General features: G+C 40.9%; 1 protein-coding gene across 11 annotated transcripts in view; it reads left to right on the top strand.

The window, feature by feature from the left end:
• LOC143487899 (membrane-associated phosphatidylinositol transfer protein 2-like) overlaps positions 1 to 24,075 on the top strand; it is a 99,973-nt gene that overhangs the window by 10,194 nt on the left and 65,704 nt on the right. For all 11 annotated transcript variants that reach the window (XM_076987182.1, XM_076987181.1, XM_076987184.1 and 8 more), the window contains one exon: positions 22,741 to 22,844. In XM_076987182.1, coding sequence (XP_076843297.1) covers positions 22,767 to 22,844 — 78 coding nt within the window. In that variant the 5' untranslated portion in view covers positions 22,741 to 22,766. The remainder of the gene's footprint in view (positions 1 to 22,740; positions 22,845 to 24,075) is intronic.

Raw genomic sequence — 24,075 nt, 5'->3', positions numbered from 1 at the left:
CATGTTGATTATTTAATTTAATTTTAATTAGATTTTTAAAACATATCGCCCTGTTATTCCTATATCTGCCACTGTTAACAGACACAGTCTCAATGGTTTGGTAGGTAGGGAAGCAAGTTCTACTTAACGAATGGCCGTTGGAAACAATTTTTTTCATTTGTTCATCCGTTCTCCGTCCGCGTTGTACTTATTATTTATAGTAACCGTGTGTGTTTGACGATGTACGTTTGTGTTTCTGTTCCTAGTTGTCTCTTTGCTAGTCCGCCTTGTCTGTTTGTTAGCCCCAGTGTTGAGTAGGTACCTGCCTTTCTTGTAGTGTGTCTGGTTATTTTTGTAGTTCAACTAATAAACCTGTTCAAATTCCCGCATTTGCGTCTCACCTGCCTAGTGCAAAACTTTACAGTTATTGAGCTGCCTGAAAGAGTTATTGACACCTTTTGAATAGTAATAGCTAGATTAATCAATTCCCTTGAAAGTTTTGGGGGGTCAAGAGTACAGCATGTTCATATGCTTTGCAAAGGGTTGTTGGTGAACAGAAATTTCTGTTCTGTTATTGAACAGAAATTTAAATTGTAAACCCTGTTTTTAACAATTGGGCAAATGGAATGTGACATCGGAGTTCACCGTGTCTCACGCTTTAACTAAGCACTAAAGCGCATTAGATTGTTATGGCTCACAAAAACAATAACCTCACATTTTTTTTTGCAGACCTAATATTAACATGTAGAGGTGACAGAATGTGATATTCCTATGGGGGATGATGCTGCTGCGTAAAACCATGGGAGCAACAAATCTTCCCATGACGGTTGCAGATGGGCACAGTGAAGGTGCTGCAAAATGTTCCCATAGAAAGGGGATAAAACCGACCATTTGTATTTTAGTTATATCAGTGTGTTTGCTTCGCATTTTTGCACTCACTTTGCTGCATAGTGGTCGAGCACTGAGGTGCAGTCTTCAGTATGATCTCACAGGTTAAGGGCTACATCACTTACTGGGAAAGAATGTAGACTTCACCCCAAAGGTGAAAATGTTCTCTGTATGCAAATGTACCCTTTGATATGCTGGGGTTATGAAAGGTGTTTAGATGGTTATGAAAGGTGTTTGTTGTAGGACTTTTTATTCTCTTAATCTTCTATTCTCCTCTTCTCTCTTCTTCATCCTCCTTTATTTTCTTTTTCTGTTCATCACCTTCCTCTTTTTTCTTTTCTTGGTCTTGGGGCCAATTAATAAATTAATATTAATTAATAAATATAGTTAACTGCATAACCATAGTCACCCTTGGTTATATCTATAGTAAGCCAGATGAACTCAGAATAAGTATCAGATAAAGGTAAATGTATGACAACACCAATTCCCAGTAAAGTATCCCATCTGCTGTGCATGTTTATTAGGCCAACCCCCAAGTAAGTATAGCTGTATGGTACTACTATTGTAAAAATGGGGCACTACGCATTTTTCCACTGTGTTAGCCCTGATGTCAGGCACTCTAGCCCCACGGGATACTCTTGAATATGGCCGCTGGTGTCTCTAAACTGGTGTGAGCCTCCTATAACCAGAGCTCAGCCGGTATATAACTGAGTGGGGCAAACCTGTTTGACACATGAACCAGTCGAGCGGTGCTCAGCCATACGGTTATGCCGCTGAGACGTCACCCATTCACCCCGCTGCGAGGGCTCTAATGCCGGAGCTGGGGGCTCGCTAGCTATGGCCTGGAATTACATCTTTAACTAGCCTATAGAAATATATTTCACTGCTAGTGGGCCACCCAATGGAGGATGGGTTCCCTTTTGAGTCTTGGTCCTCCCAAGGTTTCTTCCTATTCCCCACCATCATAGGGAGTTTTTCCTTGCCACTGTCGCCTTTGGCTTGCTCATTAGGGATCTGGACCCATACGATTGTAAAGCTGCTTTGTGTGATGTAAAAACACTACATAAATAAGTTTGACTTTGACTGTGAACTAGCATTTTGTGATGATTAAAAATTTTCATGATTACATTGGTACATAGTCACTTAAATCACCCTCCTCACAGGTTTGACAGTCATGGCCTTGTGGTTAGGGAACTGGTCTTGTGACCAGAGGGTTGTGGGTTCGATCCCCAAACCTGAGGCCATGACTGAGGTGCCCCTGAGCAAGGCCCTTAACCCTCAATTGCTCACTTGTATAAAATAAATGAGATAAAAATGTAAGTCGCTCTGGATAAGGGCGTCTGCCAAATGCCGTAAATGTAAAATGTAAATGTTTGTTCTATTCAAGTTAATTGTTTGAGCTGGTTAGAGCTGGTTACCCTGGACAAAAGATATGTAACTTTTTTTTTTCACAAAATAAAATAGTGCACCTTATAGCACTTTTTAATGAAAATGTTTTTAAAAATTTTTACATGGCTAGTTTAATTTACATTATACATACATAGTTCTAGCCTTTACCAGCTTAAAATCAAGATTAGAAATGTTTTGCATCCATTAGCAACAATCAACTGTTTAACTAGAACCTAATAATGTAAGGTATTTTGCTGTACTATTTTACTATATATTCAAGAGACTGAATTCATGAATTGTATTTTTGTCAAGAATGTTATGTATTCTGTATACAACCATCCTGAGTTATGAGTTGCATAACCTGCCTGCCAGCTAGCCACTGTGGTGAGCAAGGCTTTGTACTGAGAGCTTGTGATGTGCTGAAACGAAATGCAAAAAAATCCCTAGTTTCCCTCAGGGTGCCCATTTTACAGCACTGCAATTTAAAAATGAGGAAGAGAGGGAGAGCCAATCCTCTCAGCACCACCACCACCACAGTCTTAAAATAGCTCATCCCTCCCTCTCCCACTCTTGTTCACGTCATTGCATGCACAGTATTCCCCTTGCTGTCATTCTGTCATTTGGGCATTCTACCTTTTCTACTCATTCCTACCATTCCTCATCCTTCTGCATTTTTATTAATTCAGTGTCAAATCATTGACATCGTTAAATCCCTCCTTAGGTGAATGTTCAGTTTTTTCCTATCTGGTATTTTGCATTAGTTCTTTCTCTGAAACCATTGTGCTGTATAGTTTTCATTTTTTTTCATTGTCCAAAATCCAGGCTTTTCAGCTCCGTGAATGATGATATGTTTGTCGGTAAAGTATGCTATTGCTTAACACAGTATGCAGCATTAAGTTAAAGTGTACATGTGACCCAATGTAATACAACTGTAACTGTTAAAGAAATATACTTGTTGGATGTCATATTTATCTTCTCATAGTTTCACAGGGCTACAATAAATCTTTATATATTTATTGCTGAGCAACTCTGTTGTGTTGCCTATTTTCTGGTCAGGCATGAAAGCTAGTATGAAAGATACAGACTGGTGTACACATCTGGACTGTATACTGTGACATCAAGGATGCAGCAGGAGGTGAAAGTGAAGCTGTTATGTTTTTAAAGTCCATCATGAAAACTAGATAAACATACCACCAAAAGCAAACCTCAGAAAAGGAACTGAGAAGTAACATTAAGCATTCAGTGTGCAATAAAGTCAAATGAAAAAAGTCCGTAGAAGGACATTCAGAGCTTAGCGCAGGCTGGCGCTCTTGGACCTGTAAGGATTTAAAGGAGAAGGTAAATGTGCAGCAGGTGTGTGGGTCTAATGAGGGGCGTGTCAGTATTCTGGTGATTGAGAGTGAGGGACGCTGTGGAGGTATGTCGTTGTGTGGGCATCTCCCCTGTGCTCGGAGACCAGCCTGCCATGACATATAGGCCCCACCCTCCTCCTGGAGCTCAGATGGCCATGGCCAATCTGGATGGGCTCAGTGAAAGGAGGTGATTGGTGTGGGGTCCTTGAGTTGGGAGGCCGGGATCCAGCTCCGCTCTTCGGGACCATACCCTCCCAGTCAATCAAATACTGCAGTGTATTACCTCTCTGTTTCAAGTCCAACAGTGCATGGACCACTTAAGCAGGGTCGTCCACCAGCATGATAGCACCCAGGGTGCTCCTGTTTCCTCTTCACTAAGTGGACCCTCCATCACTGGCTTGAGGGCTGAGATATGGAAGGCCGACAATGCACGGCTGCCCCCCGCCATGCCGATCCTGTACGTAACCAGGTTGACACGTGAAATCACAGTAAAAGGACCAGCATACCTGGCGTCTAGTTTGTGCCGTGATCCCACCCGGCCATCTATTGTTGCCACCCAGACCTTGGCACCAGGACGATACTCCGGCATCTCTTATACTTGCCTCTTCTCTTATCCGCCTTCCTCTTATACCTCTGGATGGCCATCCGGAGGCACTGATAGACTCTTCTCACAGACACTCTTCTCTTTGCTCGATATCCGGCTGGCCCAACATGGGAAGGTTCCAGGGGAACAGTGGTGGCTGGCCCAACATGGGAAGGTTCCAGGGGAACAGTGGTGGCTAACCTAACATGCACTCCAAGGGAGTGAGTCCAGTTCCTTTACGTTGGAGAGAATTTTGAGCTCTTGGTTCACCCTCTCTGCTTGTCCATTAGCCTGTGGGTAATAGCCAGAAGTAAGACTGGATGGGCTCACACTCAGTTTACTCAGGAACTCCTTCCAAACTCGCAATGTGAAAGGAACCCCCCGGTCGGACACGATGTTCTTGTGGTAAGCTGTACTGCCGTAACACATGTTGAAAGGTGTATCCGTGGGCAGGCCTGGGATGAAGCATACTATATTGGAGAATCTGTTGACTATGACCAGTATAGCCTTGATTCCCTTGGATTGCAGAAAGTCTGTGAGGAAATCATGGTCCAGGTGAGACCTTAGATGCTGTGTTGTTGGATAGGGGAACAGCTTACGTGTGGCCAGTGTGCACAGTACCTTGCTGCGCGCGCATTCCCCGTACAAGGCAACTTGGTGGTTCATGTCTCGGTGCATCGCTAGCCACCAGTAGCATGCCCCTAAGAGCTGGGGGGGTCTTTGCAGGCCCTGGGTGCCCTGTACACAGGGAGGTGTGTGCCCAGTTGATGAGCTCAGTTTGGTGGTGTGGAGGAACGTATAGGTGACCTACTGAATGGTCTGGGCATGGGTTGGCGAGTTGTATGTTGTCGAGATTCCGATCTAGAGCTCCCAGAAAACACTGAGGAGAGAGCACCGGCTCTTCGCAGGTGGAAACAGTGAGGTGATGGTATTGCCGAGAGAACGTGTATGCCCTCGTGTTCTTCTCTCCTCGACAATACATTATGGTAAACACAAACCAGGACAAAAAGAGTGACCACCGAGCCTGCCTTGAATTCAGCCTCTTGGTGTTCCTAAGGTATCCAAATGTTTTGTGGTCTCCCACAAGCCGGTGTCTTGAAGCAGGTCAGTGAGGGGCCTAGCCAGGGTGCTGAGTGATCAAATAAAACACAGACAGAAATTGGCAAACCCTAGGAACTGCTGGAGCTCATGCCACATCAGGGGTCTTTTCCATCCAACCACTGCCTCCACCTTGCATGGCTGCATGCGTATGGAGCCCTTCTGATGATGTAACCCAGGAAGTGCATCGGGGCCATAGTGGACCCTGACCTCGCTTACGTTTTGTAAACTTCCTGTCTTCAGTGCTCTGGGCCCATCTGGTGGAGGAACATAAGTTGCAGAATAGATGCCCCTCAACAGACAGGAGTCTGTTGGTACAGTCCATTTTGCTCATCCACAGAACATGTCCTGGAAGTGCCATCTGGCAGAGTCACTGTAAGAGTCACACACAAAACAGAAGCCCCAAATTTGATCAGCAAGTGGTGAAGGAACAGTTTTTCGCAGATGCTGGAGTTCCCCAGAAAATCTCAGTCACACGGTCACTGTTCATCAACTCCCTAGGCAAACTATTATCAATAGCTGAGTGAGTACCTCCAGTGTCAACTAGGGGTGTCACGATTCTCTAAATCCTCGATTCGATTGTATTTTCGATTTTAGGGTCATGATTAGATTCTCGATTTACAGCAGAGAGGCCTATGCCAGTTTTAGATTAGTCTATGGTCAGTCATTCAAAAGATGGGTTTGATATAAATGATGCAAAGTGATACAAGTGATCTGTAATATACCACATTAGGCACTAATGGTCAAATAAAAAAAATTAATTAAGATAAATGTAACAATCTTGTTCTCAGTGGAAAACAACACAAACAAACAAATAAAAACAAAAATGAGAGGTCACAGAGGGTACCTGCTATCTAGTGGCTTTTTTTGGTAGCACCAATGTGCACTATTAAAACAGCAATGTGCAACATAAAATAAATAATAAAAAAATACAGTAACAGTCATGTACAAAATAATAGAACAATAGAGCCTTAACAAATTTAACAAAATTTCTTTAAAAACGATTTCTTTAGTGTCGTCATACATGGAGGGCAACAATTTAGTTGTAAGATGCAACCTTATACTTTCGCGAGTGACCGTAGCGTGCGACTCCGCACACCTCAACGAAACCTGCACGAATGGCGGAGGCGTTTATACTTGGTGCGTCACATTTCTTTGCAGTGTTGTCCGAAACGTTATGTGGTAGTATAAAGAAACACCCCTCAAAAACAGGGGAAGGAACATTTACTTGACAATTTTTTATGTTGCTTTATGTTTCAGGTTTGAAAAGTGCTGGAATTTAGGCTAAAGTACTTGAAAATGTTTGAAATTGTAACTACTTTGTTTCACAACAAATAGCTGTCTGACTGAACAGTTCTCTTGTATTACGTTAACAAATAGGAGCCTCTTGTAATTCCAGGACGAAACATGAGAGAACTTGAAGACGTTAAGATTGGGCGTTTTGAAAATAAACAACCATTAAATAATGTGATGAAAAAGCAATTTTTTTATCATTACGAGTATATGTATAAATATTTAACTTAATTAGGTTTAACTTGATGGGAATTATTGAAATGGACCCTGAAAGTGACGTAGAAGTGGTTTAATTCCACCTTGTAAAGGTGTTTGAGCCCAGCAAACATGACTTGGTTCATTGCGCGTGCGAAGTTACAAAATTCGAGAGGTGCATGACCTCACGAATTGCCAGCGTGCAAGGCCCTCGTGCACAGGCGGAGCCACCGCAATTACGTCATTTTCGGCGCGTGGACCCTCGCGCCGCTCACCACGTGGCAAGTATAAACCAGGCTTTACTTTGTGTAGTGTGGGTGCTTGCGTAGCTTAGAGGGAAGGATCGTCGATCCTCTTTTTGACTTCAAGGCTCGAGATTGTGACATAATTTTGATCGATTTCGATTAAATATCAAAATCGTGACACCCCTAGTGTCAACCAGAAAAGGGAGTTTCTGAGAACAGAGGGTGATTGACAGCATGGGATCTGCAGTGGCTACGTTGTCAGGGTCCTCTGTTGAGCCTCGTCATTCATCCCACGGTGCCGGTACCTACCCATTCATGGGATATTGACCCGGGTGCAGCTGTGGGATTGGGTTCCATAATCATTGGAAGGGGTCCCTCACACCCACTGGGCACCTGTGGCTGGATGTGGGAATACTTTCTGTGCCAATGGCCTTCCTGCCCGCACACAAAACATCCACCTGACATATTTCCTCTCCCAGTCCCCCTGATACCACCCATATGGCCCCTGTCCCTCCCCCATCCCCTACCCTTGGTGTAATACATTTGAGGAGGGTACTGCGATGGATAGTGCGATACATACTGATAAACTGGTGTACACATCATCCCCTGTCTGTGCTCCCCTGTCTGTGCTCCCCTGTCTGTGATCCCCTATCCTTCATTTTATCTGTAGCTGAAATATTTCCATATTTGTGATTTAAATAGCTTTAAATATATTTTAATAGATTTAAATAGCTTTGATGTAGGGAAACACTTTGGGATCATATGCATATGAGAAGTTGTTACAGCAGAGCTGCTTTGTATGTCTGGCTAAATAACCAGCGTTTTTGAATGCATGCTTTTTCGTAATGACCAAATTGCGTTTTTAATATTGTGTATGCCGTAGTGTTGTATATTGGCATATGCCGTAGTGTTGTATATTGGCATAGGTTGCACAGTATACTTGTATGAAGAACTATTCCTGAATTCTTAGTTTAGTTTAAGTGACTGTAATAGTGTAGAATTGACTAAGTGGGCAAATGTTATTAGTGCAACTTAAGTTGGGGATTTAGCACTTAGTCACACACATCTCACATGTGAACTAAAGCATTGTGTCAAATTAGATCATATATTGACTTTCTACACTAAAAACTATATAGGCAACTTGTATATATACACAGAAAGTACAGTTTTCCAAAAACCAACACTGTCATACACATATACACATGCCTGAAGCACATGGCTGTGTCTCACCACACCTACCAGACTAACTCGTCCTGTCTTGCACACAGCATATTTCACCTCTACTTATGCTCATACATTATGAGTGTCAATGAAAAGTCAGAAACATATACCAGCAATACCAGCATTTTGGGGGTCATTTCAGTAGCATTATCAAAGGCATAAAACATGATGAATCAGAAAAACAAATCAATAAAAAAGGATCAGTTCTTCAGAAACAGTAAGTCAAAAGCAAACAACCTTAAGTGAACCCTGTGTTGCTTGAATAAAATGTGTTTGTGGTACAAAATAAGTCTAATATTTGACATCCATGGCAAAATGTTTGCTAACCAGCCAGGGCAGTTTAAGATATTGCTAGTTTACATGCAGGTTTAACCTGATAGGGGATTTCCCCACATTTTTATTGCCGTCATTTCACTTGTTTCTCACCCAGAGTAATTTCATTGTGCTAAAGGACATATCACATAGGAACCGCTTTTAACAAGTTTAATACATAGCCACCATAGTTTAATTTGAGACATACTCTGATCAACACTTGAAAGTAATATGCATCACCATTTTTATCCATGCAAATTATCTGTACTGCTAAATTTGGGTTGGTTAAAATATGATCAGAAATTCATTCCATTTTTTCTATTTAGTGACACTATTCTTACAATAAAATCAGTGTACAGAGCTGCTGAGGAATGAAGTACTTCTGCCAGTAGAACAAATTATTGAAGAAATTATAGATGAAATGCTAAAATCATTATATATTAATCACATCATAGGTTAGATTTTTGCTCCACTGTTCGCATCTAATGCAACATATTGTAACATTGGTGAGCTAAAAGATGGACACAAGTGCTAAGGAGAGCAGGGTTTATTAACTGGGGTGCTGACAAACTGACATAAGTAGAAGAGGCATGAGAAATACAAGAACTCAGAACAAGGGACAAAAATCATAGAATCACAGGAACAACTGACAGGGCAGGAATACAATCAACCAGGGGTTCTGACACATTGACTTACCAAGGGGGACTGAAACACAGGTATAAATATCTAATAATTCAAAAGTTAAGCCAGAAACACCCGAGAGCAAAGCAGAAGGGGAGGGACAGCCGTGACAAGAATGTGAGGAACAACGGAATACATGGACAGGACTAACAGACGGAGTGGATCCATTCGTGACACATATAACTGAATTTGGTGAAATTTGTGCCTTATGCATCATAAAATGTTCACTAAGATGGCTCAGAATGATGGGCGTAAGAAACCATTTTTCAGTACTTTTTCTCTCCAACTGTCAGACTTTGCAACGCCTTTTTGATCACCATAGTAACATGATATGGTTGATAACAGATCAACAGAGAACAGTTTAAAACTAATAACCTACTGTAACGTTTTGCACTAGGCAGGTGAGACGCAAGTGCAGGAATTTAAACAGGTATATTACTTGAACTACACAAATAACCAGACACACTACAAGAAAGGCAGGTACTAGGAAACATATACAACACTGGGGCGAACAAACAGACAAGGCGGACTAGCAAAGAGACAACTAGGAACAGAAATGCGAACATACATCATCAAACAGACACGGTTACTATAAATAATGAGTACAACGCGGACGGAGAACGAATGAACGGGATCAACTGAAAGAACCAAGAGAAACAACATAACGCGTTATAATTAGGGTACATCAGTTACATGGAAGGAAACAAGCAGACAAACACAACAACTGGGATTCTGGTGTAACGGGAAAAACTAGGAATCAACAGAAAATGTAAATGAACAGCGGGCCCACCAATCACCAACATTCTAGGGAGGCATCACAGTCCTGATAGGGGGAGACACAGGCTCACAGGCTTCCACTTAACCCCTCACCTTCAAACACAGATTGAATAGACAACGTTGAATAATTTATTTGCTTATATTTTTGTAATTGTTTAAATGTCGATTGTCAAACTGTAAGTAGATAAAATAAAATTGGATAAATTATTTATATATATTTATGTTTTAAGAATATTTTTAGGCCCTCTGAGAAGGCGTAGAGGGCCCTGACGGTTCCCCACTGCACTGATGACATGACACTACGGGGATTAAATACAAAGAATAAGCATTAACCAAAGACACAGGTGGGAATGTTAATTAAGATGCAGGGTTACCAATGAAGGCGGAACAAACAGGTAGGGCAAAACACTGACACACGACAGATTGACAGCTAGTGGGGGGTGGGGCTTAGAGGTAACACCTACAGAATGAGCTACGAGGATATATTTAAGATACTACATCTTGTCCTAATTACATTTTTGTCTACATACAATGTTGCTTTTGGTGTTCAGACTCCTAAGATACATTTGAACCTATCTGTATAATCAACCACAATGTAGGATGCCTTCATCTGAAAGAATGGTAGTCAAAACATTTTTGCCTTATGTTAGTCCGAGGAACAATAATCTCACTCAATAATATTTTATTAAAATTTAAATGTATTTTATTTATATTTTGTTAGAAAGAACCTGGCAATATTTTTATTTCCACAAGTGATATGTTCAACCTAGAAGTACATTTGTAAGTGCATATGCAGACATTTCCAGTTGGGAATAAGACATTGACAGGGTGCAGTGGACGTGTGCAACGTCTGTCTGAACTGTTGGTGTCATGTACAGCCTCTGTCAAAGCAGCATGTTCACTTGTGTCCTCATCCACTTCCTCTGAATAAGTGAACTATCTCAGGACTTTGACATTAGTGCACAGTAGGCACAGTAGGTAAGGTCTTAGGTTAGTAATTACTATGTGTTTCCTAATATCACAAAAATGTTAACATGTAACATGTTACTAAGCACTACAGTGAATCAACATAAACTATTAACAAGGTCAGTTCATAAATTGTGTTCATAAATTCTATTTATAATTCATAAATGTGGATCTAATGTAGAAATTCAAACATTATTAACAATGTCTCTCTCTTTTGTCAGAATTAATCTAATATAGGTAGCAGCTGCTTAGGTACAGATTTTCCAAAATACAGACCATATGGAATGGTAATGTGATCCTTCTTCAGCTGTTTTCTGTTACATAAAGAACCTAGTACTCTCTGAGGATGGTGAGAAGCTACCCACATTCATGTGTTACGTTTGTCATCAAGCCATGCGGTTCAGCAGCCACTAGTGAAGATGAGTAGCAATCATGTAAAGTTACAACTAAACATATTGATGTTCAAATATTCTATCCTTATCACTGTTGCTGTTTCATCAAATAAAACTTGTCTGATAATTAGAAAAAGACAGAAGCAGAATGTCAATGTTAGCTTGTATACAAATGTGATCTAAAATTATATAATTTTTAGATTTTTAGAAGGTTATTTAATATTCCAAACTTTCCTGTTTTGCAGAAAGAGGAATCTTACATAAATAACAATGTTGCTGTTAAGTAATGACTTTCCATAATTGTTCACAAATGCTATGGCACATCAACAAAGAATATTTAGAATCATATTTAGGACAGGTCCACAGTCAATATCTAGACATGAACATGAACAGTGCAATCTTGGACCGATTAAGCCAGCTCACATTCTTTTTTACTTTTTACTTAATGAAATATTGATACCAATTAAAACACCATCCATATCAAATACCTAACCCTAACCCTCTGTTCTCTCCATTACTTGGAGGCATAGTTAGCAAAACAGAGTAGACACTTACTGTCTGATGCACAATACTCATCAAATATGTAAGTCACTCCAGATAAGAGTGTCTACCAAATGCTCAAAATGTGAAGAAGAATAACTTTAAGAACATAAACTTTGTTGATAGTGTATTGGTACATTTTTATAACAGTGTGGTTATAAATATGTGCAGGCCCATTGACAGTCTTGCTGGGGCCCGGGACAAGTAGGTTTCACGTGCCCCCCCCCCCCCCCCCCCCCCCCCGAAAGAGGGTTCGCGCGGCGAAAATGACGTAATCGCAGTGGCACTGCCCGAGCGCAAGGGCCTCACGCGTTGTCGATTCGCGAGGTTGTGCACCTCTCGAATTTTGTAACTTTGCATGCGCCCCGCTTCAGCGCAATGAACAAAGTCATGTTTGCAGGGTTCATACACCTTTATAATGTGGAATTAAAACACTTGTACGTCACTTTAAAGGTCCATTTCAATATTTCCCAGCAAGTTAAACTTTATTAAGTTAAATATTTATACATATACTCGAAATGATTCGAAATAATTTGCTTTTAATCACATTATTTAATGGTTGTTTATTTTCAAAACGCCCAATCTTAACTTCTTCACGTTCTCTCATGTTTCGTCCTGGAATTACAAGAGGCTCGTATTTGTTAACGTAATACAAGAGAACTGTTCAGTCAGACAGCTATTTGTTGTGAAACGAATTAGTTACACTTTCAAGCATTTTCACTTTAGCTTAAATTCCAGCACTTTTCAAACCTTTATTACTTTATTCATTTAATGTACAGGACATGTTTTCTTTGAAGGAAGTTTGTTTTTATCTGTTTGCTTGTTGAAAAATGTTTTCACTTGAAATTACTGACAGATCCATAAGAAAATATTGCTTTATTCATTTAAGCATTAAATAATATACACTGTGTTAGGTCTTGGTTCAATAGGCTATGTGCAGTAATTTCAATATGTTTTAATAAACATTGAACCAGTCCGGCCCTCGGCTTGTAGCAAATTTGGTTTTTTGGCCCTCTGTGTATTTGACTTTGACATCCCTGCTCTAAACAGTCAATAAAGAAGCTACAACTTGTACAAAATTGTAGACGTTGAGATTTCTGGTTATCTGAGATGTTGATGCTGTTATGGCATCACTGTAGTTGTGACAATGACTTGACTAGAAAGCAATGTCTCAGTGAGCCCTCATGCCTGTGGTCACCTCTGAACCCCTCCCTTTAGTTATGCTGCTATAGATTAGCCTGCCGGAGCCACATGCTAATCACTGGCACGTGAGCTACATATATTTAAATCAATGGTGGTTTAAATTGATGTCCACACACTCAACTTGTATTGTCTATGTTTTTGCATGCTTCTACCTAAGACGATTGCATGCAAGCACCTACAAGCACCTGGGAGATGGTCTGGCTTGTCGGTGGATGTACTAATGCCGGGGTTGAATGTGCCATTGCCACAAGAGGACGTGCTGATGCTAGCTCCTACCTGAGGCTCACCATCTGCACTGAAGGGACTGTGACTACTACTTGGTCTGGGAACTAGAACCTACTATAACTGTAGAACCACCTTTTGTCCACAAATACAGACTTGTGCTAGCGGGCCGCCCAATGGAGGATGGGTTCCCTTTTGAGTCTTGGTCCTCCCAAGGTTTCTTCCTAATCCCCACCATCATAGGGAGTTTTTCCTTGCCACTGTCGCCTTTGGTTTGCTCATTAGGAATCTGGACCCATACGATTGTAAAGTTGCTTTGTGACAACACGTGTTGAAAAAGCGCTATATAAATAAATGTAACTTTGACTTTTGACTAATTAATGGGTTACCAAAAAGAGCTGAGTTTCACTTTTTTTTTTTGGTAATTGAAAAACCATGGACTACGTGCCACATTCAAAAGGATAAACACGAATCAGTTACCTTATGCACACAATAACAGAAAGGCAAAACAAATTATTCAAAATTCACTTCATTGTTGCTTTGTGTTTAAGCTAATTTGACCCACATTTTGTAGTTTAGATCTGGGCCCTTAGTGTACCTATCCTGTTTGTGCTATACCATCAGACTGTAGAACAGTGGCTCCATTTTTACAATAGGAGCATGGTTATTATTAGAATTCCTAGGGCAAAGTATCTTGCTTGCATATGTTTATTGCAGCTAGAATATATATGAGGCTTATTGTTGCTAGTCTATATTTCATGATTATTGTGGCCAGGCTATATATAGGCTGCAGTAAAATATTTTAGATAGGTGCTGTATGCGCTATAATAATAAACACTGCATTAACATACAGTGAAAATTGGATGTTAATTGAATGTTGCTGTAACGTTCTGCGGGATGCAGAGTAGGGAGGCGGACACAAACGCTGAGGAGAGCAAGATTTATTAAATGGAATTCCATAATGAGAGTCGTGATAACAGGCACGGGTCATATCGGGAGGGCTGTCCATACAGGAAATATACACAGGCATACTTGGACAGGGAAACTAAGCACGACGGGGAAAACACAGAACAGGCAGATAAATACGGAATACGGAAAACACAAAGAGCAAACTCACTAACGGCATCAAAACAGCGAACAGGAATGAACAAACCAACTGGATGAACAAAACATCCGATACAGACATGGGAGACACAGGGACTAATATACATGGAACTAAACTAGGAACAGGTGATAACAATGATGACACAGGCGTGGCAGACGAGGGGAAACCATAGAAACAGACGAGCAGGGCGGGATCCAGGAGCAGGGAACAACACAGACACGAGGGAACAGGGAAACCAGAGTGACAGCTAGGAGAGGGGGCGTAGCCCTACGTGACAGTTGCGAAATATAAAACAGATATATTTATATGCACTTTAAAATGCAAGTGACATAAACAAGGTTTGCATTCTTCCAGATGCCACAATCCTTTAGGTCTATTTATAATCTAATCCAACACTAGCTCTTCAATTGTCAGAGTTGAGAGATCAAAACTGAAATTAGACTGTGGCAGTATTTAACATCTGTTACATCTATTACGCTATTACAGATATTCCCAGTGTAGCAGAATAATTTGTATAATGGTTTCCATTAATGCTTCATTTGTGATGAGCAGAGGGAAAGCAAGAAGACCCTTGCAAATGAGCAGGTGGTAGGAGTCATGTAAGGCATTGTTAAAGGATAGGTCTGCGTTTCCAAAACCATTAAAAAATGTTCTACATTTTGTTGTAATGCTGGAAACATGTTGGAATACAGATGCTCACAGACCTTAAAAGGTAGGCAGAAGTGCAAAGGGGATAATCCAAAAGACACAATCGAGAAACAAAACATATTGAACCATAAATAATACAGCAGAGAAACATAATGCTCGGTGTGCTTCAAAGAAGTTGTTGACATTACTTACACAAGGTAGGGTAGGCTATATAGTCCACGATAATAACAGGTAGTAGGAGGGCTGGACGGGACCGGCGCCGTCGAGCATGCTGGGAAGTGGAGTTCCTGGGGTCGGGTTGCATGACAGTTATAAAATATGTTATAAAATAGAACAGAAGAATAGAAGTATTACACTGAACATGGTCTCTCGTTCATGATGATCTTAACACTACAGGTTTGGGGCCTAGACCAGTCCAGGTGTCTTCACAGGACCTTAGTAGGTCCTCACAATATAATGTGTGTATTTTATTTTTGGGTGTTGTACAGTGTCAGATTTATATCGTTAGAGTGTTTTGAATCAGTGTATTTGAACAATTATTAATATATAATTTAACAATTATTAATATATATCACCTAAAATCATGCAGGCCAACCATACCACAATAAAAGTGTTTTAATGTAGGTCAATTGGACATTCATTAGAATATGTGGCCAGAAAAGCCTACTTTACAGATAGGGACTTTCTGTGGTAAAAAATAAAGTAAAATATTTGTAAATGGAATGTATTTCCATTGACATATACCTAAAAATGTAAGTGATTGGATAAAAGTACACTTTTTTATTACATTGGTTCATTATTGTACATCACTGTTAACGCTATTTCCAAAGTAGCTTTGTTGGTTTTCCACACAAGCATGTACACTAAGCCCTCTAGAACACCACTGCTTTAAGGGGCAAGATCTGACCCAGAACTGTGTATGTGTCTTCCTCCTGCACGGCCATCTCTGCTGTTACTCTGCCCACGCTGCAGTGGCGTCAGCCTACTTCTCCCTCACAGAACCTCCCAAGAGAGCAGTTATTCTGAGTCTTGCACCATGTGTCTTTGGGGCAGCATTGTACAAGAAAATCTCTAAAAGGGGGGATTAAAGGAAAGAAAAGGAAAATGCTCAGATAAAAATGGTATTTTATGGAAGGCTACTGTGTATGTGTTTATGTATTTTTGTATGTATTTGGATTTAAAGTGAATGTTTCACACTTGATTCATGTCACAGTCTTTGAATTCACTTTGATCATCTGAGGAGATCTGCTGACGTCGGTGGAGGTTGTAGGATCAGCACTGTGAATAGTGGCTGCTGTTCACAAACCCTGCTTGATACATTATATGTGCGTGTGTGACTGTACTGTTACATAACCATGCATTAATCACACATAGGTGGTCAAGGCTAAGGTCCTATATTTCATGTAGCTGTATTTCAACACCTTTTGACAGGTGAGGAAGAAGAATATTGGGGGAAATGATCTGAATTATAATTTTCCCAAGATTCCAAAATTTCCGAATATTTATCTGGACCCATACGATTGAAAAGCTACTTTTTGACATGTGTTGTGAAAAGCGCTTTAACTTTGACTTTAAGTCTCTATTGAAGCCACAGTGTTACAATTTTGTTTGCACTAGTTTGAGTATACATGAATTAAACACATACTGATTGGTCTTCCATTGTATTAGAAACACCAGCCTTGTAGGTACACTGTTTCAATGTGCAGTTGGTCTTTACCCTATGCATTTCCATGTTGCTATGTTGGGTGGTTAGGGAAATGGTCTTGTGACCGGAGGGTCGTGGGTTCGATTCCCAGACCTGAGGCCATGACTGAGGTGCCCTTGAGCAAGGCACCTAACCCCAACTGCTCCCCGGGCGCCAGGATAGGGCTGCCCACCGCTCTCTGGGCACGTGTGCACCACACCCCCCTAGTAATCACGTGTGTGTGTGTGTGTGTGTGTGTGTGTGTGTGTGTGTGTGTGTGTGTGTGTGTGTTCTAACTGCACAGATGGGTAAATAGCGGAGGACAAATTTCGATTGCGGTGAAAAATCACAATTGACAAAAATATGGCACACAATATAACCCATCCATCCATTATCTTTACGGCTAAATCCCACTAGTCAGGGTCACAGGAAGACTAGAGCCAATCCCAGCATCATTTGGCAAGGGCAGGGTACACCATGGACAGGTCGTCAGTCCACCACATGGACAACACACGCATGCATGCACACACTCAAACCTACGGGCAATTTAGGGTGATCAATCAACCTAACACACATGTCTGGACTGTGGGAGGAAACCAGAATACCCAGAGAAAACCCACACAGGTACAGGGAGAACATGCAAACTTCACATAGACCAAACCAAGAATCAAACCCAAACCACCTTGCTGTGAGGTGATAGTGCTAACCACCACACCACCATGCTGCCCATTGCTATAACCCAATTTTTGTATTTGCCTTAGCCATTTTCTACCCATTTATCATTGGTCAGATTCAGAGGTCCTAATGTGTAGATGTTTAAGTGACCCCAGACACTCATCTCAGACACTGACAGTGTCACTGAAACACAGCTGAAAATGATTAACTAAATATAAAATGCAGATACCTAATACATTTACTAATGATTGTGCAAGGTAAGGTTTTCTAGTACATATTTTGCTTAGAGGAGAATCTCTCCAATGTACCTGATAAAACAGGAAGTGCATCTTCAATCAATCACAATAGTTGTGTCACAGTTGTTGTCACAAAGCAGCTTTACAAGTGTCCCAATTCAAGCCCCCAGTGAGCAAGCCAAGGGCGACAGTGGCATGTAAAAACTCCCTAAGAGCATGAGGAAGAAACAATAATTAGACATCTTAAATTTTTATCAACTTGAACTATGAACCCCGTTAAACTGACTGTGTAATCTCTGGTGTGACGTGTGCCTGTGTAAGATTGATCTATATTTAGCAGTATTTTATTAGTTGCTTTTTTGTATTAAATATTGTCAGCACCTTTGAATCGACCAAAAATGTTTCTTGACATCACCAAAAACTGACCTTTTGAGTTCTCTCAATGCTGATCCATTGAGAACTGTGGAGATGATCTAAAAACAATCGCATGGGTCCAGATCCCTAATGAGCAAGCCAGTGGCAAGGAAAAACTCCCATGATGGTGGGGATTAGGAAGAAACTTTGGGAGGACCAAGACTCAAAAGGAACCAAACCTCCATTGGGCGGCCTACTAGTAAAAGTCCATTTTTATAGTTCTAATATAGTTCTATAATTCTAGTTATAGTTCTAATATAGTTCTATAATTCTAACTTATAGTTCTAATTCCAGACTGAGCAGTCACAGTCCCTCCAATGTAGATGTTGAGCCTCAGGTTTGGTTTATATTGCCTGTGTTTTGCTGTCAGTGTTTTGGAAGTCAATGTTCCTTGTTAGTTGTAGGCCTTTACATGTAATATATTTTTGTATGTTTTATTTAGTGCCATTACTGTGTCATTATTGCTTCTATGTTTATATTCAGTTCATCTCACTTGTTTGTCTTTGTATTTTGTGATCATGCCTTGCAGTCGTGCACTCGTGCCCTCCATGTCAGCACAGTTCGGCAACAGGATGCTGTTAACATCTCGGTTAATAAACCTAACTCTCCTCCGCACATGTGTCCACCTCCTAGCTCCACATCGTTATAATAGGCCAACAAGAGAATTATAAAATCAATTCGATATTTAACCGGAAGCCAGTGCAACGCAGAGAGAGTAGGACTAATACACAGGGGGTCCCAACACCTATCCTAACACAGTAATTATCAAAAAACATATAAAATACATTTAATAATGAAATAATAAATAAACAGTAATAAAAAGTTTGCGTTACGATGTTTACAACGCAAAACCACGTAGGTCGAAACAAGGCTTTATACAGTAAATGAGAGATGTGTTGTGACCATGAAACATCGTGTCTCGGGACTGACGTAACGCGAGGACCTCCTGTAATTGAATTTTCTATCCCTAGTTAGGATCTAGCTGCAGCATTCTGTTCGAGTTTCTTTATGAACTGTTTAGAGCAGGGGTACTCAAATAGAAATGATGACGGGCCACATTATATTTTTCCTATCACTGAAGGGGCCGGTTACGGGGGGTGAACGTAAACTGTCGACGGGGGGGTCGAACGCATTTGGGCATCTGCTACCTGTTTGTTGTTAATATCCCCGGCATCGTCTTGAGATCGCGGTGCGCGATTTCAAAATAAGAGCGGATAGCGCAATTGAAAAAAAAAAAACTTTTCAAAACAGCTCGCGGGCCAGAAATAGATAGCCCGCGGGCCATTGAGTATGGGGTTTTAGACCATCCAATTAGAAGGCCATTACAGTAGTCCAATCTTGACGAGACAAAAGTGTGGACCAGCTTCTCTGCATCAGCTAATGAAAGTAAATTTGTCAGCTTGGAAAAGGCAGCCTTAGTGACATTACATACTGTATGTGTGTGTCAAATGAAAGATCCAAATCAATAGTGACACCTTAGCTTTTTGCAGTATTGAAATTGAAATGTTACTGGAAAGGATTCTAGGATAAGAGGAATATTAGACCTATTGCTTCTTGCTGCTTTGGGTTCAAGAAACAACACCTGTCTTCAGAATTGAAATTAGATGCCATGCAGTTTTGTATTTCCTGGATACAGTTCTCAGATGGTGGTGCAATGGTGTGGGGGATATTTTCCTGGCACACTTTGGGGCCATTAGTGCCAATTGAGCATCGCGTCAACGCCACAGTTGAGAATTGTTGCTGACCATGTCCATCCCTTTATGACCACAGTGTACCCATCTTCTGATGGCTACTTCCAGCAGAATAATGCGCCATGTCATAAAGGGTGAATCATCTCAGACTGGTTTCTTGAACATCAACAGTGTATTCACTGTACTCGAATGGTCTCCACAGTCACCAGATCTCAGTCCAATAGAGCACCTTTGGGATGTGGTGGAACGGGAGATTCGCATCATGGATGTGCAGACAAATTTGCAGTGATGCTGCCTGATGCTATCATGTCAATATGGACCAGACTCTCTGTGGAATGTTTCCAGTACCTTGTTGAATCTATGCCACTTCTGTGATATCTTCTGTGTGATTCTCTTCAGCTCTAAACTGTTCCCACAAAGTTGGGAGAATGGACTTGTCCAAAATGTCTTGGTATGCTGAAGCATTCAGAGTTGCACTACTTTGACTGGAACTAAGGGACCAAGCCCAGCTCCTGAAAAACCCCACACCATAATCCCCCCCTCCACCAAACTTTACACTTGGCACAATGTAGTCAGACAAGTACCGTTCTCCTGGCAACCCGAAAACCCAGACTCGTCCATCAGATTACCAGTAGAGAAGCGCAATTTGTCTGTCCAGAGAACGTGCCTCCACTGGTCTAGAGTGCGGTGGTGGTGTGCTTTACCCCACTGCATCCAACCTTGCGTTGTCCTTGGTGATGTACGGCTTGGATGCAGCTGCTCGACCATGGAAACACTCTGTGCACTGTTCTTGAGCTAATCTGAAGGACACATGAAGTTTGGATGTCTGTAATTGTTCTGTCCATTTGTCCAATGCTGAGAAGCCCGGCATGATCAACGCACACTCTCCGATTCCGTTGCATTAAAAACGTATTTATTGTACAAGTGAAATGTTTAGTTGATATAATCCATGATCCATCATTCTTAACTGCATATAATGAAAATGATCAAATTAAAGCGTGGTCAAAAAATGTGTATTACCAAGCTTCCCTCTTACCTTTCCTCAAACTATCCTACGTCGTATAACCTTTACCCTCGTGACCAAAAAACTCAAGTGTTTCATTATCCAAAAGAAAAATAAAAGGGCGAAATCCAATATCACAAAACATAACAATTCTGCATTTGACACAAAATTAAATTAACTAATAATAAATAATAAATGCATGCAAAATGGCTGTAACAGTAATGATTGGCTGTACAGAAAGTTGACGACCTCTTCACACTATGCGCTTCAGCATCCGTTGACCCTGTTCCATCAGTTTACGTGGCCTACCACTTTGTGGCTGAGTTGCTGTTGTTCCCTAACACTTCCATTTTCTTATAATACAATTACACCAGGGATGGGCAACTTCCATGATAAAGAGGGCCAAAATTTTTTCAGCACTATTGGAGGGCCTCATGACACACTTCAAATAATTGGATATGAAAGACACTACAAATTATTCTCAATAAGAACACATTTTAAATGAATTCAGATCTGTATGTTTATTGCACCAACATACATCTATTTTCTGCATATAAATGTCCTTAATAAGCAACAAAGACAAAACATTTGCTTAATAAAAAAGTGCAAAAAGGAATTTGAACTCCTTCATATTAAAGAACTGTAACGCGTAGCACGCTGCGGAGCGAGGAGGCGGATACAAACGCTGAGAAGAGCGAGATTTATTATATAAGGGGAATTCCATAGGCGAAGTCGTTTGTACAGGCACGGGTCAAAATGGGAGAGCCGTCCAAGTGGTCAACAGGACAGGCAGGAGTCGTAACAGGAGAGCCATTCACAACGGAGAAACACAACGGAGATGGAAAATACCAGAACAGCGAACAAACCACAAATAACCGACAACGGGCGAAACACAGAGATACAAGTAAACAGGACTAAACTAGACACAACTGAACACAATGACGTGCGTGGCAGACAGAGGGAAACCAGGACAACAGACACGCAGGGCGGGATAACCGGGCAAGGAACAACACCGACACGGGAGAGGGGGGCATAGCCCTACGTGACAAGAACAAAAAAGTCGGTTTTTTTATTATTATTAAATTATTATTGATGTATTTGCGGGCCGCACTGAGTGAGGACAGTGCGGACCGCCAGTTGCCCACCCCTGAATTAGACAGTTGACTGTGGAATATTTAGGAACGAGGAAATTTCACAACTACATTTGTTGCACAGGTGGCATCCTATCACAGTTCCACACTGGAATTCACTGAGCTCCTGAGAGCGACATATTCTTTCACTAATGTTTGTAAAAACATTCTGCATGCCTAGATGCTTAATTTTATTTACCTGTGGCCATGGAAGTGATTGGAACACCTATAATTTTCCGATAATTTGAATGGGTGAGCGAATAATATTGGCAATATAGTGTAAATCTTTCCTTTCTGGGCATTCAATGAGAGAGTAGGAGAGCATAAATAAGATGTCTTGGTGCTGGTTTCCACACATTAACCCTAGACCTGGACCACAGTTTATTGGTTAACTGTGTCTGGGAATCTCATAAATCTGTTGATATGTAAGCAATATATGATGACTGGGCTTCATCTTGTTCTGGGCCATTATGAAACATGATAAGAACCTAAACCAGTAATCATGATCTCATCCTGTATTCATCTGTTACAGTGAAGCTCCAGTGATGTGATTTTAGTGGCATGTTTTAAGCATCAGTGAGAGGGAAGCATGCAGTAGGATGAATACTTCCAGACTTCGTCCAATTTCCAGATTTTTCATTTTTGTTTTTACAGTTTTACATGTTTTAACAATTAGATGAGGTGTAAAATATTTGCCAGAATGTTTTACCTTCAACTGAATTCTAATTATTTTATTATAGAGTCATATTACTTTACATCTAACCTTCTCTCTCTTTCCACTCCCTTCCTTTATTTTCTTGCCCCTGCTGCCCTTCCAGAACATTCCTCACTCACACTTTCCAGGATGCTAATTAAGGAGTATCGTATCCCCATGCCTCTGAGTGTGGATGAATACCGTATCGCACAACTCTACATGATCCAGGTAAAGCTATGAATATGAAATCTTCTGAAGTCTGTTAGTACAACTTCTATTCACATTCCTCACGTAAATTTTCAGTTAGAAAAATGTTATGACTAAATATAACTAAACTAATTAATGATTACATGTTAGATAAAACTACACGACTGCTGGTATGGAAAAATGATTTAAAGCATATAGATCCTTAAATTAAACTTTAAGGATTTGAGTTTAAAATCTTAGAAATAAACCTTAAAACTAGAGAGGACAATGATGACAATACCACTGCTTTTTTATTTTTAAGTGATTTTTACAAAGTACTTTCACTATTTTTTACCAAAAACAGTAAAAAATAAGTTCATTTATGAGCCAGATTAGCATTGCTTATTTACCCGTGTGGAAGAACAAAAAGTGATAATTAGATTTATTACTGAAATCAGTAATCTATAGAAATAGGTACATGTCAAAGGACATTATGAATTTCAACTCTCATAAAATTTGTTCTTCAGTTCAGCTTATATGACATCAGTGGCCTCTGGTTATGTCTTCTCCACACTCTCACAAGAAAAGAGGAAGAGAAACAGAGAGAGAGTAGAAGGAAGAGGGTGAGTGGAACAAAGTGAGAGAGTAGAAGGAAGAGGTTGAGTGGAACAGAGTGAGAGAGTAGAAAGAAGAGGTTGAGTGGAGTAGAGAGTGAGAGAAGAAGGGAGAGGGTGAGTGGAGTAGAGAGTGAGAGAGAAGAAAGTAGAGGGTGAGTGGAAGAGAGTGATAGAGATGAAAGAAGAGGGTGAGTGGAAGAGAGTGAGAGAGAAGAAGGAAAAGGGTGAGTGGAACAGAGAGTGAGAGAGATGAAGGAAGAGAGTGAGTGAAACAGTGAGAGAGATGAAGGAAGAGGGTGAGTGGAGTAGAGAGTGAGAGAGTAGAAGGGAGAGGGTGAGTGGAACAGAAAGTGAGAGTGTAGAAGGAAGAGGGTGAGTGGAACAGAGAGTGAGAGAGAAGAAGGAAAAGTGTGAGTGGAGTAGAGAGTGAGAGTTGAAGGAAGAGGGTGAGTGGAACAGAGTGAGAGAGATGAAGGAAGAGGGTGAGTGGACTAGAGAGTGAGAGAGTAGAAGGGAGAGGGTGAGTGGAACGGAGAGTGAGAGTGTAGAAGGAAGAGGGTGAGTAGAACAGAGAGAGTGAGAGAAGAAGGGAGAGGGTGAGTGGAACAGAGAGTGAGAGAAGAAGGAAAAGTGTGAGTGGAGTAAACAGTGAGAGA

Source organism: Brachyhypopomus gauderio, unplaced genomic scaffold, assembly GCF_052324685.1.
Source record: "Brachyhypopomus gauderio isolate BG-103 unplaced genomic scaffold, BGAUD_0.2 sc51, whole genome shotgun sequence".
NCBI lineage: Eukaryota > Metazoa > Chordata > Actinopteri > Gymnotiformes > Hypopomidae > Brachyhypopomus > Brachyhypopomus gauderio.
Note: the sequence above shows the minus strand (reverse complement) of the source record. Positions and strands in the feature narration are given on the sequence as shown.